Below are 16,616 nucleotides of genomic sequence, written 5' to 3'. Positions count from 1 at the left end.
CTTTCTTGTTCTATCTTATAACAGGCTTATTTATGCTTTTTTGATATTGGTTAAAAAAAAGAAGATACATTCAATTTTTTTATGTAGTAATAGATTTCTCTTCAGTCTGCTGTGGACTATATAGTCTCCTTGTGAACAGAGATCACTTTAAATTGGTTTTTGTCTGAGCATGCATTAAAAAACCTTGTCGATTGATATTCATTGCGTATCTAATTTTTACTAAACGGAAGGGGCGACAAGTATTAGTTGGAAGACATACTAAAAAAATTGAATGTGATGGAATTTTGTGGGCAGGACCTAGTAGGCTATTCTTCATCCAGAAAGGACCGGCCAGGAAGTTCCCCGAAGAAATAAATAAGTTATTTTTCTTAAAAAAATGTCAACTTTATTAATAACTAAAAATCTCAAGTCTCCAAATTATATTGAGGAATAAGTTGAACATTCGGCTTTAGTACACATTGACATAAAGCTAACTTTGTCCGAGGATACAGTATCCCTGTTGACTTTCATCATTTAAATGGATAAAGTTAACCACGAAAAAGCATTACATTTTCAGAAAATGATGCATAACATTTTTAATTTGCATTGCATTTTCAAAGCAACTCATTTAATGTTGTCCCCCGTCATAACATTCACCACAATAAGTATAACCCTCATCATGAAAAAGCATAACATTTTATGATTTCGGCTTACCATAAGGTGGGGGTACCTTAGCATTTCCCAAAAATGGAAGTTTGTTACTCCCTCCGTCCCTTTTTTAGAGTCCAGTATTCCATTTTGGGCTGTCCCTTAATAAGTGTCCATTTTGTAAAGTTAGTAGGTAAAAGTTGGTGCATTGTCTATTTTACCCCTAAAAGTAGATTTCTTTTTGAAAAGTAAGTGAGTAAAAGTGTAATGATGATGGGTAAGTAGGGAAAGTGGAGGAAAAAGTTGATGTGAAAGATATAATGATGATGTCTTTTTAATAAGTTGGAATTACGAAGCAGGACACTTAAAAAGGGACGGAGGGAGTAGTTTTTTTTTTTTTATAAGCAAAAGAATTTATTAATCTTTATAAAGGATTACAAAGATTAAAAGGATTAAGGGCGCACCGGCAAAAGCCACCCGAGACCTAAAAGAAGGCAAGACGCCAATTGAAGCCCAAAAAGAATCACCGAAACCCAAACAAAAAGCAACCAAAGACCCAAACGAGCCTCACACCCAAAACCTAAATCCCCACCAACAACAACAAAAACACAGTGAAAAAGCCAAAACCAAAACCAAATAGCCGCCAAGCAAAACCAAAAAAGAAGCAAGACACCTCATACCCGCCCAAACTCGAGATCAAAAAGCCATAGAGAGGGATGCATCCTCCACGAAATTAACATCGTCCTCCGAGATATCCTCTTCCTCAAAATCATCTAAAACATGTATCCTTTCTTTTAATTCTTCCTCTTGCATTTCAACAAATCTCCTCAAATTATAATTCCTCCCTCATTTAATTTCAATACCCAAAGTTTTACCAATGTCCAACATCTTGCGAGCTTCCTTAAAGAACATTGAGGAATAAGGGCCTTTCTTATTGAGTTATTTCTATGATTCACTTTATCGAATTTAGCCTCAATCTTTGCGAGATGCTTTTTCTTCTTAATTTTCCTCTCCGATCTTCTCACTTCCCTTCTCATTTTAATTATGGCATCAACGTACGAACTAATGCCGGGAAAGTTACTCCCATCTTTAGAGTTCCGCCTAGGTAACCGTTCAACTGCTTCTACTCCCCCACTGGAAATAACATAATCCTCTCCATGAAAGGCCTCTCTTCTTTGGCGGTACTCCTCAAAAGACTGAGTAATACAACGTGAAGCACCTTCCTTTTGGTTCAAATCTACAAGTAAATTAATTCCCTCCGCTTGAGCAGCCCTCAGGAAGTTTTGAGAATCCTGAATATCCTCCACTATCTCTAACCCTTTATCCGAAGCCTCCATAGGACTCTCAGCATATGCAATTCCAGTTAGCTGATTATTGAGATTCTCATGAGCTTCAAAAAAGCAATCCGTACCCCTTCTGTGTGTTGAGTCAGCTCCATAAGCATCATCACCCTTGACCAGACTAGCCTTACTAGCAACCACCTCATTCTCTTCAATCTCAACACTGGAAACTGAAACTGAGTTTGCCTTCCTTAACAACTGAAACTCTGGAAAAGAGGTGTCCTCTTGAACTCGCATGCGAAATTCACTGTTATTAGCTTGGATGTGTATCCATTCGTTGATGGAATCTTTTACCGTTGCAATGAGAATTCTTCCATTCGCAAAAGATGTCATTTCCATAATATCCTCATCGACTGATAGAACTTCCCAATAGATATAGCCAATTTTCTTGAAAGTATCAACACTCCAAACGTTGAGACGAACCCCCAAGCATTTAACCCAAACAATTCTCTCAAAACTCGCAACTTCTTCACTCCATGGTTTGATTTCACTGAACCATCTTGATAACCATTTCTCCTTTATGGTTAGATCCCTCATTTCTTTGTTCAGACAAGTAACGAGAACACGACGACCCCCCATTGCTCTCACTAAAGTTCCTTTCACCTTTTCTTTCTTGAATTCAATCTCCAGATCCTCAATTATAGTCACCTTGTCTAGCTTTGCAACCGCATTTCGATTTAACCACTCATTACCGACTGGTTTAATGTTCTGGACTTTTGCTTCCATCTCCTTGACCACCCGATCATTCTTATCACTTTTAACCACCTGAGCTTTTGCTTCTAACTCCCTGACTACCCCATTATTCTTATCACTTTTAACTAGCTGAGCGAAAGACTTTCCATTACCAAAGAGATCTCTTTTCAATTTATCAGCATCGGAAAAGCCTTTTTTACTTGACTCAGCACCAAGAAAGTTCTCTTGGTGATACATTCTCTCCTTAACACAGGTTTTGGTTCCCTGTTCAAATGTGGCTCTTTTCACGAAGAGCTTCTTGTCGTGGATCCATAGCCCATTTGTTCGAAGTATAGCAACATCAGCTGAGACAGAGCAGTTACAGCGAATAAACCCGAATCTATTACCCGACACTCTGCTTCTCTTTAAAGGAATATACTCATCCTTAATAACACCAAAATTATTGAAAGTTTTCCAAAGCCATTGACGACCAACATCCTCTGGCAGATTATCAACATACAGAGTGAAAATTTGTTGATCTCCCAAAATTTTCTTTCCATTCTGATTGCTAAGTTTACTAATCACTGGGATCCAACCCCCCTCATTAGATCGAAAGCCTTCTCTCATCTCCCTCCCCATTGCATTCCAAAAGAAAGCAATTAAACAGCAGCAAATACCACATACCAAAGCCTAAAAATTAACTGCAAAAACAAGGTAGACACCTAAACAGTAGATCAAAGGAAATAACTGCAAGCCTCACCGAAAGCACAAGAGGGCGGCGGCACAAAGCAGAACGGCAACCGGAGACAGGGCCAGCGTCTGACAGCAAACGGAGAAAACAAGGCCGGCGGTCGAATAAGGAGGGTGGCGGCACAGAGTAGATCGGCAACCAAAGACAGGGCTCAACCGGAGACAAAGCAGATCTGGTACAGAGCAGATCGAAAACGCCTGGGCCAGACCAGCAAGGACGAACCAGGGAGGGTAGGAGAGAAACGGTGAAGAGGGAGGGCAAAGGCCGGCAGGTGACGCCAGGGGCGCAGGGAACGGGGGGGGGGGGGGGGGGGGGTGTGGTTTATGGTTTCGCCATTCAAATTCCCAACGGCCTTTTTTGAACTGCTTCACGATTGAAGTTTGTTAGTTGGACGAAAATGCGTGCAACGGTTTCCAAACCTTGACATTGTGCGATCTAACAAAGCTTGAAAGCTTCTGTACCAAATTGGGTAAGGTGGGCACAACAAAGGCAACTCTACCATCCATGGATACCTTTATTTAACGGAAAGGCACATTTGCTTTATCATTACAAGCGTTGTGGCCTGTTCATGCACGGGATCAAAAATATCATATTGATATTTTTTTCGGTCTCGTGTATCGAATGGGAAAAAGAGATAGTCACGATAGTGTTGTTCTCGTTCTATGCATGAAAAGACATACTTCTACTATTACGAATTAAAAATTTAAAGTGTGAATAGAATAAATTCCTATTAATTTGCAATTGTAAAAAATATAAGATAAACAAAGCAAGTAGTATACATTTAATTGGAACCATTTGAAAAAGCAAGTAGTATACATTTAATTTTTTTTAACTAACTGGGATTATCTTTGTTGGCTCTTACATCTCAATAGAAGATCAAGTTTGAATTTTCCTACTTGTGTGTGCGTGAGTTTTCTTCCCTTAATAGGCTTTTCATTCTTTCTTGTTTATACCTTATAATAGGCTTATTTCTGGTATTGATTGAAAAAAAATACATTCAATTTTTTTGTATCAATAATTGTTAGTAGTTGATGTGCAAATAATAGATAGACAAAAAATAAATAAAACTCTCTCTCTCTCTCTCTCTCTCTCTCTCTCTCTCTCTCTCTCTCAATCAAAAGGAACAGTATGACTGCTAGTAATCCCCCAGATGGATGTAATGAATTTTATTTTTATTGAAGAGCACGGATGTAATGAATGATACCCAGTAGGCTTTGTTCTTCTTTTAGTACCCTTTATTACTATCTTATGTTATCGGAGCCCCTTTCGTCATTGTTTTTTCTCTTTTACAAGTGCAACGGTTTTGAGTAATTTTTTATTTTCTGTGCTAATAGATTTCTCTTCAGTCCACAGACTAGATAGAACCCTTAGGCCTTACGAACGCTGGCATGTAATGCGATCTGTTACGGTGATCACGTTAAATTGGAATTTGTTCTTGTTTGAGTATGCATTAAAAAATCTCGTTGATCGATATTGCACTAAGTCGTACTTGGATGGCATACTAAAAAATTGAATGCCATGGAATTACACCTAAATTTGGAGCTACTATTGCTATGCCAATCGGAGTCTTCGATCGGTCGCTGCCGACTGCCCAAATCAACTATTTTTGTCCATCCTTCCCAATGCTCCTAAAAAACGTCATTAATGTTGATGAACGCCATTTAAAAGTATAACCTTTTTTAATCTGGGTACACCCATAACGTGGCGGTACCTTAGTATTTCCCAAAAAATGAAAGGTTCTTATTTGGAGGATAGTGCATGTTATGGTTTTGATCCCAAACAATTAACTAGCTGACTTATTCCTTGTGTAGGAGTTGTTTGATAATGCTTGGCGAGCAACTTTTACATGGACAAGTCCCTAATGATTCATCTATCAAATTACTTTGTAGGTTATTTGCCCTGTCTTGGAGTGTTTGATCATTAATGGACTGGGTAACATAATAAAGATTTGGGAAAAGCAATCAATTGCAGTGTTGGAAGAACAAGAGTCTTTCTGCAAACTGGAAGATTTGCAAGTCACAAGCTGCAGTAAACTGATGCATGTGTTTCCGTCCAATATGCATCCACTGTTAAAGAATCTAAAAACCCTACAAGTGAACTCCTGTGAAACCATGAAGGGAATAGCTGAATTTGAGCGAGAAATAGATGAAGATGGACTTAGAAATGAGGTATGTCGTTTCAGCAAATTGAGAACTTTGATATTGTTTTTTTTGCTCGGCAAAGGAAATTTTATTAGAGCTCGAAAGGGTACATCGAGAAAAAAAGTTGGGGAACAAAAAAGCTCAACCCAACACAAAGAAAACAAAAGCAAATCCCATGCAGCAGGAGTTTGATATTGTTAATTCTAATTAATCTATGATATTAATTGCTACTATCCACGCACAACTGCTTTTTAATGGAAAGATACAATATTTGCTTTATCATTATCCTTTTATGATACTTTGAATCTTTAATTTAATGTTGGTTCTTAGACCATGCTTTACTTATGAATAGGGTAACATTATCCGGGGCAGTTATATATGCCCCTCTCAGCCTCTCTCACACACACACTTCTCCCGTTCCTCACACACCATACAAATACAATGAATGGTACTTGTTGTATGACCCAATATACTCTGTTTTTCCCCCTTTCTAAGTGCAATGACGTCTTTCAAGTCCTCTTTTTTTTTTTGGTTTTTGGCGGTTAAGAATTTCTTCAATCCACGGAAGACTAGATATGTATGCTGATCATGTCAAATTGTTTCTTGTCCGAGTATGCATGAAAATATCTAGTTGATCGATGATAGTCATTGCCTACCTAATTTGTTCTTCAAAGGAATGGTCTGGCAATTGCTAGATGGATAACATATAATTTTTTTGAATATTATGAAATATGTCATGCAATGATTGAATCCATTTAACATTTTTTATAGTTAAGAGATAGGCTTATGGACCTAAAAAATAAAAATAAAAAGACTTGATTGCTGAAAAAGGCCTTATTATCTACACAAACATGTATCTGGAGAAAATTATACTCAAATAAAATTTTCATTTCAAATTCGCATTCAGTACCGTGACGTAGTAGTACCTCTTTTAAAAGTATGAGCTTAGGATAAACTCTATAGTTTTGAAATGGTAGATAGCAAATAGCCATATATTCCTAATCTGAAATTTGCATTAATCTTACTGAATTATCCTTATTCGGTACTTATTCTAGTACTATACAATACTGTCAGGTTGCATGCATATAATACGCTTAGTTAATTTTTATCTAGATTAGCTTAAATTTTATTTGCGTAAATATGAGCTCGATGTTTTTATTGATCATCTGGTTCAGTAGTGCTCATAAATATATCTATTTCAAATAGTTGCATTCAGCTTACCGTGGGATTGCATTCCGTTCACAATAGAACACAGATTAACATATCGTCATCCTTTAATTACCTTTGCTCAAACTTGATAGTGATTTAACATTTTCCCTATTGGCTTACTTTCGTATTATTATCAGTTGACATCAAAACTTGGCTATCGTATTTGTCCCAATTGCTCGTGCATTTTGCCAATGAGTAGTGGGAGCTGAACGTGGATAGACCTTGGCTTTCATTGTAGAATGATTTTTTTAGACAACAATATGCTACCTCACAAGTTATTCTAACTTTATCCACAACATGGCTATGGGGGCAAATAGGTGGGTCACTGCACTGGGACTTTGCGAAAAGGAGGGCGGGAAATGACCCAATCAATAGCATGAGCCAGTCTTTGTAGAGACCATGTTCGTCGATCAAATGTGCTTTGATATTACTTGTATTATCAAGTGGTTCATTTTCACCAACTATACATGTCCAAAGTCTTATCTCATACAATCCAATGCGGCGCTCGTCATGTTTAGATGTTGACGGACCATTGCAATATGGTTAAAACCTTTATTGGTTTTAATTTTCTTATTCGATCGCATCGACTCTAGATAAATATTAATTGTTAAGGATTTAGAGTAACTAGGAAAGATGTGTTTGAAGAAATCTTGATTTTTTGTTTTTGTTTTTTCCACCGAAAAAGAGAAGGTAAAATATCCTTTTTTATTCGAATTAATCTAATCGTAGTTCAACTTCAGACGCATATTTGGATGAATTTTTTTTAATCAAATGCAACTAGAGGGAAAGAAGGGACTACGGTTATGAAAAGAAAGATTACTGAGTTACAGCCAATTATCATATAGAACCATTTAAGTATTAGTCATCAAAGCCTCTAGGCAAGCTCAATGGTTCTGAGTTCTAGAAATTTATCAAATAAAATGGAAAATTTGAAACTCCAACAAATATGATGTGTCTTGATATTAGAAGATTGAAAGGTGATCGAATTGATGAATATGTCTTCCACAGCTCTCCATATTTTGAGACTCGAATCTTGTGCTTCTAAGCCCAGATGGATTTGAGAGCTTCATTGGACCTCATTGTTATTCAATCTCAGTCGAAGATATTGAGCATGGTTGGAGTTAGTACTTGCTCTAAGAAACATTTATAACATACTAGAATGAATCCTCATTTTAATTGATTTTAGAGCTTGATTGGACCTCATTGTTATCCAGTCATTATTGAATGTGTTGTAAACAACTTTGCAGGTTGCTTCCTCTGCCCGAGAACATTTAGAAATGGTTGGGGTAACAGAGATTTATATTATGAAGTGTGACCAATTATTGTATGTATTCCCCTCCCATATGCTTACTCAGAATCTGCAAGGCCTCCGGATAGAAAACTGTGACGAGTTGGAGGTCATATTCTCAAAGGACCCGAAGGAGGAGAAAGAAGCAATCAACGATGACATCATTGTGTTCCCTCGGTTAAAGCATGTGTCACTTCTCGAATTGCCTAAGCTCAAAAGTTTCTATACTGAAACGCAAGGCTTCTTCTCCCACAAGGTACGTACATCATTAATGTTACTATCATTGACAATCCATCCTCCCCCAATGTTCTTAATAACATCATTAATGTTGAAGAACACCATTTAAAAGTATAACCTTTTTTTTATTTGGGCACATCCATAACGTGGCGGTACCTTAGTATTTCTCAAAAAATGAAAGGCTTTTATTTGGACCGTGGAATTTTTTCAGCTCCATAATCAATGCACGATAGCGTTGTTCCCGTTCTATGCATAGAAAGACATATATCTACTGTTATGATTTAAAAATTTAAAGTGTGAATAGAATAAATTCCTATTAATTTGCAATTGTGAAAAATATAAGATAAACGAAGCTAATTTAGATACTTATGGTCAAACCGGAGAAGTGGCTCGTGTTCGTTTGTTAAAAAATTATTCAAGACTGGTTTGTTTATGTAACAAAATCAAGCTTGAACTTTTTTTTGAAAGTCGTTAAGGTTTCAAACCAAGCTCTTGAACAAGCTACTACTTGTTTCGTTCGTCTAATTATGTATAAAAAAATTTAAGCTACTCAAGATCATCTCGTGTTTGGCTTGATTAAAACTCAATTGCTATGTGATTAGGGTTAATTCGTTTTTCCGAAAAAAATAGAGAGGAGAGAAGAAAGAAGACTTTTTTTTTTAATCGGCGAAAAAGAAAGAAGACGTGTACTCCATTGTTTCTTCGATTATAGTACACTAGTGTGACTCCCACAATTTTTTCTCGCGTTGAGGTTTTCTGGCCACGTATGTCTATGTGTCTTTTGTGTCATCTATTTCATAGGCACTATTTTCATTTGCCATGTGATATCTGTGATCGATAGTTTTCAAGTTCCGGAGGGGCTAGAACTATACAATTATTCTTATGATCTATTGCTGGGTAGGTGCTAGAACTATACAATTTTATTCTAAGGACGGGGGAGTTTCAAAGTTTTTACATGCATAATTTAATTTCGGTAAATTTATCAATTATTAATATTTTCTCTTTTTATGATTTTATCAGTTTGTACAAATTAAGCTCTTTACCCTTTTTACTTAAGTTTATGTAGTTTCATTAATTGCAATTAGAAAAATAGAAGTTGATCAATCTGATTTTTATCAGAGTAAAAAATATAAAATGCACACATGGGCCTAAACAATGGTGCATATATAACTATTTTAAAAATGCACGGCATTCTAAAAATCATTTATTTTACGTTGTCCCCCGTCATAACATTCGCCACAAATAAATTGAATGTAAAGGTTTTCTCAAACAATGAGCTGATTTATTCATTGTGTAGTGTAGCAGTTGTTTGATAATGTTTGGCGAGTAACCTTTCCATGGAGTACTAGTCCCTAATGATTCCTATGTTGAACTACTTTTTAGGTTATTTTCCCCGTGTTGGAGAAATTGAGCATTCGAAAGGTGCATAAAATAATTGAGATTTGGGACAAGCAATCAATAGCAGTCTTAGAAGAACAAGGGTCTTTCTGCCAACTGACGGATTTGTATGTCTCCAAATGCGAGAAACTGATGCATGTGTTTCCTTCCAAAATGCTTTCACCGTTAAAGAATCTGAAAGTGCTATGCGTGAGGGATTGTCCAATCATAGAGGGAATAGTTGAATTTGAGGGAGAGATGGAGGGAATAGTTGAATTTGAGGGAGAGATAGATGAAGATGGACTCAGAAATGAGGTATGTTTTAGGGAATTGAGATACTTGGATTTGTCTAGTCTACCAAACCTTGAAAGCTTCTGTACCAAATTGGGGAAGGTGGGCACAACTGAAGGCAACTCTACTATCCATGCACTACCTTTATTCAACGGAAAGGTACATTTGCTTTATCATTATCCTTCTTATATTATGCTTTTTTGCTTTAAAAATTATCATTATCCTCTCTCTTACACACACTTGTATAGAGGCCACACCCCGGATGTAATGAATGGTTCCCGGCCAGTAGGCTTTGTTCTTCTTCTTTTAGTGCCCTTGCTCTCTAATGTCATCGGAGCCCCTTCCGCCATTGTTTATCTCCTTTTCAAGTGAAATGGCTTCTTTTGAGTAATTTTTTTTATTTTATGTAGTAATAGATTTCTCTTCAGTCTGCTTTGGACTATACAGTCCCCTTGCGAACAGTGATCACTTTAAGCTAGTTCTTGTCTGAGTATGCATTAAAAGACCTTGTTGATCGATATTCATTGCGTATATAATTTTTACTAAACGGAAGGGGCCACAAGTATTAGTTGGAAGACATACTAAAAAAATTGAATGTCATGGAATTTTGTTAGCGGTGATTAAACAAATAGCTAAGAGCATCTCCAATAAGCTCAATAAATTTGGAGCTACTAGTGCAATGCCAATCGGAGTCTTCGGTCGTTGCCGATTGCTCAAATCAACTATTTCTATCGTTGAAGTCCATCCTCCCCCAATGCTCCTAACAACATCATTTTTTTTGAAACAACAAAAAGTTTTATTAAGGATAAACTCGACAATAGGTACATCGAGGGAAAAGAAGAGGGAAAAAGAAAAGCGTAAAAAAAGAGCGAAGAGAAGGGGGGAGAGGGGAGGGAAGCTTCCAACAAAGAGTTGAAAAGAAACGTACACCAAACTACCGATGCCAACAACGAAAGAACATCCAATCAAAAACATGACACCAGTATTCCTCCCATGTATCTGCATCCTCATCCCATTCTTCCATTTGAGCTGGCAGCAGGTGGGGTAATCAGTGGATTGATTGGAAACTAATTTGTGAGGCTAAAACCAGTTTAAAAAAAATTTCTTCGACAGACTCCTCTCAGGACAGCATCATCATGTAGCAAGTATCCAATCAATCCCAACAGATCTCCTAACAACATCATTAATGTTGAAGAACGCCATTTTCGGGTTGTGAAAAGTATATCATCCCCATGTGTTAATTTATTATTCTCCATATTTACTAGTCTAACAAAATTTTCTTTTGGTAAGTATAATGCATTTAGTAATATTTTTCACTTTTACAATTTTATCAGTCTGCACTTTATCATTTTTCCATGCCTAGTAAATTTATCAATTTGGACAAATGTATAATACCTATAATACGACAATTTACCAATTTTCTCTAATTTCAAATTTGTGAAATTTATCAATTCGGCATGTATATTACTTTTAGCAACATGATCAATTTTTGTGGTTTGTTAGTTCACACTTTTTAATTTTACATGCTTGCTAAATATATTAGTTTTGGCGAACTTATCAATTTTCATTAGTGTGTCCAACCCAATATGTTAAACTACCATATTTCTTTATTTACTAATCTCATGAAAAAATTATCTGCTTTGTGATTTTATCGGTTTGCACTTTCTGATTTTTACATGCTTAGAGATGGGTTTTAGAGCTTCATTGGACCTCATTATTATCCAATCACTAATGAACATTGTGTAAACAACTTTGCAGGTTGCTTTTCCTGTTCTGGAAACTTTAAATTTTTGGAATTTATCTAAGATAACAAGGATTTGGGACGAGCAACCACTTTCAGAACCAGAAAAAGAAGCTAAATCCTTCTTCAAACTTACGAACCTTTCTGTTGTTGGTTGTGAGGACTTGGAGTATGTATTGCCCTTGTATATGCTTCGTCAATTAATGATTCTGCAAAGTCTCACCATAACTGGTTGTACGAAGATGGAGGTGATAATCTCAAACAACCTGAAGGAGAAAGAAGCCACCAACAACAATCATACCATTCGGTTCCCTCAGTTAAAGACCCTGGAACTCGAGGATTTGCCTAATCTCAAAAGTTTCATATGTGGTGAAACGCGACTCTTCTTCTCCGACAAGGTACACATTAAGCTCTTTACCCTTTTTACTGAAGTTTATGTAGTTTCATTAATTGCAATTAGAAAAATAGAAGTTGTTCAATCTGATTTTTATCAGAGTGAAAATATAAAATGCACACATGGGCCTAGCAATGGTGCATAACTATTTTGAAAATGCACGGCATTCTAAAAATCACTTATTTTACGTTGTCTCCCGTCAAAGCATTCCCCACAAAGAAATTGTCTGTAAAGGTTTTCTCAAACAATGAGCTGATTTCCTTAAAAAAAAAAAGGAGCTTATTTATTCATTGTGCAGTGTAACAGTTGCTCAATAATGTTTGGCGAGTAACCTTTCCATGGAGTACTAGTCCCTAATGATTCCTACGTTAAACTACTTTTTAGGTTATTTTCCCCGTGTTGAACAAATTGAGCATTCGAAAGATGCATAAAATAATTGAGATTTGGGACAAGCAATCAATAGCAGTCTTAGAAGAACACGGGTCTTTCTGCCAACTGACGAATTTGGATGTCTCCAAATGCGAGAAACTGATGCATGTGTTTCCTTCCAAAATGCATTCACCGTTAAAGAATCTGAAAGTTCTATGCGTGAGTGATTGTCCAACCATGGAGGGAATAGTTGAATTTGAGGGAGAGATAGATGAAGATGGACTCAGAAATGAGGTATGTTTTAGCAAATTGAGTTCCTTGAAATTGTCCAGTCTACCCAACCTTGAAAGCTTCTGTACCAAATTGGGGAAGGCAGGCACAACTGAAGGCAACTGTACTATCCATGCACTACCTTTATTCAACGGAAAGGTACATTTGCTTTATCATTATCCTTAATATATTATGCTTTTTTGCTTTAAAAATTATCATTAGATGTCCTCTCTCTTACACACACTTGTATAGAGACCACACCCCGGATGTAATGAATGGTTCCCGGCCAGTAGGCTTTGTTCTTCTTCTTTTAGTGCCCTTACTCTCTAATGTCATCGGAGCCCCTTCCGCCATTGTTTATCTCCTTTTCAAGTGAAATGGCTTCTTTTGAGTAATTTTTTTTTATTTTATGTAGTAATAGATTTCTCTTCAGTCTGCTTTGGACTATACAGTCCCCTTGCGAACAGTGATCACTTTAAGCTAGTTCTTGTCTGAGTATGCATTAAAAGACCTTGTTGATCGATATTCATTGCGTATATAATTTTTACTAAACGGAAGGGGCCACAAGTATTAGTTGGAAGACATACTAAAAAAATTGAATGTCATGGAATTTTGTTAGCGGTGATTAAACAAATAGCTAAGAGCATCTCCAATAAGCTCAATAAATTTGGAGCTACTAGTGCAATGCCAATCGGAGTCTTCGGTCGTTGCCGATTGCTCAAATCAACTATTTCTATCGTTGAAGTCCATCCTCCCCCAATGCTCCTAACAACATCATTTTTTTTGAAACAACAAAAAGTTTTATTAAGGATAAACTCGACAATAGGTACATCGAGGGAAAAGAAGAGGGAAAAAGAAAAGGGTAAAAAAAGAGCGAAGAGAAGGGGGGAGAGGGGAGGGAAACTTCCAACAAAGAGTTGAAAAGAAACGTACACCAAACTACCGATGCCAACATCGAAAGAACATCCAATCAAAAACATGACACCAGTATTCCTCCCATGTATCTGCATCCTCATCCCATTCTTCCATTTGAGCTGGCAGCAGGTGGGGTAATCAGTGGATTGATTGGAAACTAATTTGTGAGGCTAAAACCAGTTTAAAAAAAATTTCTTCGACAGACTCCTCTCAGGACAGCATCATCATGTAGCAAGTATCCAATCAATCCCAACAGATCTCCTAACAACATCATTAATGTTGAAGAACGCCATTTTCGGGTTGTGAAAAGTATATCATCCCCATGTGTTAATTTATTATTCTCCATATTTACTAGTCTAACAAAATTTTCTTTTGGTAAGTATAATGCATTTAGTAATATTTTTCACTTTTACAATTTTATCAGTCTGCACTTTATCATTTTTCCATGCCTAGTAAATTTATCAATTTGGACAAATGTATAATACCTATAATACGACAATTTACCAATTTTCTCTAATTTCAAATTTGAGAAATTTATCAATTCGGCATGTATATTACTTTTAGCAACATGATCAATTTTTGTGGTTTGTTAGTTCACACTTTTTAATTTTACATGCTTGCTAAATATATTAGTTTTGGCGAACTTATCAATTTTCATTAGTGTGTCCAACCCAATATGTTAAACTACCATATTTCTTTATTTACTAATCTCATGAAAAAATTATCTGCTTTGTGATTTTATCGGTTTGCACTTTCTGATTTTTACATGCTTAGAGATGGGTTTTAGAGCTTCATTGGACCTCATTATTATCCAATCACTAATGAACATTGTGTAAACAACTTTGCAGGTTGCTTTTCCTGTTCTGGAAACTTTAAATTTTTGGAATTTATCTAAGATAACAAGGATTTGGGACGAGCAACCACTTTCAGAACCAGAAAAAGAAGCTAAATCCTTCTTCAAACTTACGAACCTTTCTGTTGTTGGTTGTGAGGACTTGGAGTATGTATTGCCCTTGTATATGCTTCGTCAATTAATGATTCTGCAAAGTCTCACCATAACTGGTTGTACGAAGATGGAGGTGATAATCTCAAACAACCTGAAGGAGAAAGAAGCCACCAACAACAATCATACCATTCGGTTCCCTCAGTTAAAGACCCTGGAACTCGAGGATTTGCCTAATCTCAAAAGTTTCATATGTGGTGAAACGCGACTCTTCTTCTCCGACAAGGTACACATTAAGCTCTTTACCCTTTTTACTGAAGTTTATGTAGTTTCATTAATTGCAATTAGAAAAATAGAAGTTGTTCAATCTGATTTTTATCAGAGTGAAAATATAAAATGCACACATGGGCCTAGCAATGGTGCATAACTATTTTGAAAATGCACGGCATTCTAAAAATCACTTATTCTACGTTGTCTCCCGTCAAAGCATTCCCCACAAAGAAATTGTCTGTAAAGGTTTTCTCAAACAATGAGCTGATTTCCTTAAAAAAAAAAAGGAGCTTATTTATTCATTGTGCAGTGTAACAGTTGCTCAATAATGTTTGGCGAGTAACCTTTCCATGGAGTACTAGTCCCTAATGATTCCTACGTTAAACTACTTTTTAGGTTATTTTCCCCGTGTTGAACAAATTGAGCATTCGAAAGATGCATAAAATAATTGAGATTTGGGACAAGCAATCAATAGCAGTCTTAGAAGAACACGGGTCTTTCTGCCAACTGACGAATTTGGATGTCTCCAAATGCGAGAAACTGATGCATGTGTTTCCTTCCAAAATGCATTCACCGTTAAAGAATCTGAAAGTTCTATGCGTGAGTGATTGTCCAACCATGGAGGGAATAGTTGAATTTGAGGGAGAGATAGATGAAGATGGACTCAGAAATGAGGTATGTTTTAGCAAATTGAGTTCCTTGAAATTGTCCAGTCTACCCAACCTTGAAAGCTTCTGTACCAAATTGGGGAAGGCAGGCACAACTGAAGGCAACTGTACTATCCATGCACTACCTTTATTCAACGGAAAGGTACATTTGCTTTATCATTATCCTTAATATATTATGCTTTTTTGCTTTAAAAATTATCATTAGATGTCCTCTCTCTTACACACACTTGTATAGAGACCACACCCCGGATGTAATGAATGGTTCCCGGCCAGTAGGCTTTGTTCTTCTTCTTTTAATGCCCTTACTCTCTAATGTCATCGGAGCCCCTTCCGCCATTGTTTATCTCCTTTTCAAGTGAAATGGCTTCTTTTGAGTAATTTTTTTTATTTTATGTAGTAATAGATTTCTCTTCAGTCTGCTTTGGACTATACAGTCCCCTTGCGAACAGTGATCACTTTAAGCTAGTTCTTGTCTGAGTATGCATTAAAAGACCTTGTTGATCGATATTCATTGCGTATATAATTTTTACTAAACGGAAGGGGCCACAAGTATTAGTTGGAAGACATACTAAAAAAATTGAATGTCATGGAATTTTGTTAGCGGTGATTAAACAAATAGCTAAGAGCATCTCCAATAAGCTCAATAAATTTGGAGCTACTAGTGCAATGCCAATCGGAGTCTTCGGTCGTTGCCGATTGCTCAAATCAACTATTTCTATCGTTGAAGTCCATCCTCCCCCAATGCTCCTAACAACATCATTTTTTTTGAAACAACAAAAAGTTTTATTAAGGATAAACTCGACAATAGGTACATCGAGGGAAAAGAAGAGGGAAAAAGAAAAGCGTAAAAAAAGAGCGAAGAGAAGGGGGGAGAGGGGAGGGAAGCTTCCAACAAAGAGTTGAAAAGAAACGTACACCAAACTACCGATGCCAACAACGAAAGAACATCCAATCAAAAACATGACACCAGTATTCCTCCCATGTATCTGCATCCTCATCCCATTCTTCCATTTGAGCTGGCAGCAGGTGGGGTAATCAGTGGATTGATTGGAAACTAATTTGTGAGGCTAAAACCAGTTTAAAAAAAATTTCTTCGACAGACTCCTCTCAGGA

At 36.6% G+C, this 16,616-nt stretch overlaps 1 protein-coding gene across 1 annotated transcript in view; it reads left to right on the top strand.

Annotated features, from left to right (window-relative positions):
- Positions 1 to 16,616, top strand: part of LOC131320819 (uncharacterized WD repeat-containing protein C2A9.03-like) — a 154,593-nt gene that overhangs the window by 21,721 nt on the left and 116,256 nt on the right. The window contains exons 5-10 of the mRNA XM_058351692.1: positions 5,280 to 5,558; positions 7,988 to 8,284; positions 11,692 to 12,072; positions 12,453 to 12,866; positions 14,471 to 14,851; positions 15,232 to 15,645. Of these exons, the coding sequence (XP_058207675.1) occupies positions 5,280 to 5,558; positions 7,988 to 8,284; positions 11,692 to 12,072; positions 12,453 to 12,866; positions 14,471 to 14,851; positions 15,232 to 15,645 (2,166 nt within the window). The remainder of the gene's footprint in view (positions 1 to 5,279; positions 5,559 to 7,987; positions 8,285 to 11,691; positions 12,073 to 12,452; positions 12,867 to 14,470; positions 14,852 to 15,231; positions 15,646 to 16,616) is intronic.

This window comes from Rhododendron vialii, chromosome 3a (genome assembly GCF_030253575.1).
Source record: "Rhododendron vialii isolate Sample 1 chromosome 3a, ASM3025357v1".
In the NCBI taxonomy this organism is placed as follows: Eukaryota; Viridiplantae; Streptophyta; class Magnoliopsida; order Ericales; family Ericaceae; genus Rhododendron; species Rhododendron vialii.
This window is presented reverse-complemented; position numbering and strand designations above follow the sequence as displayed.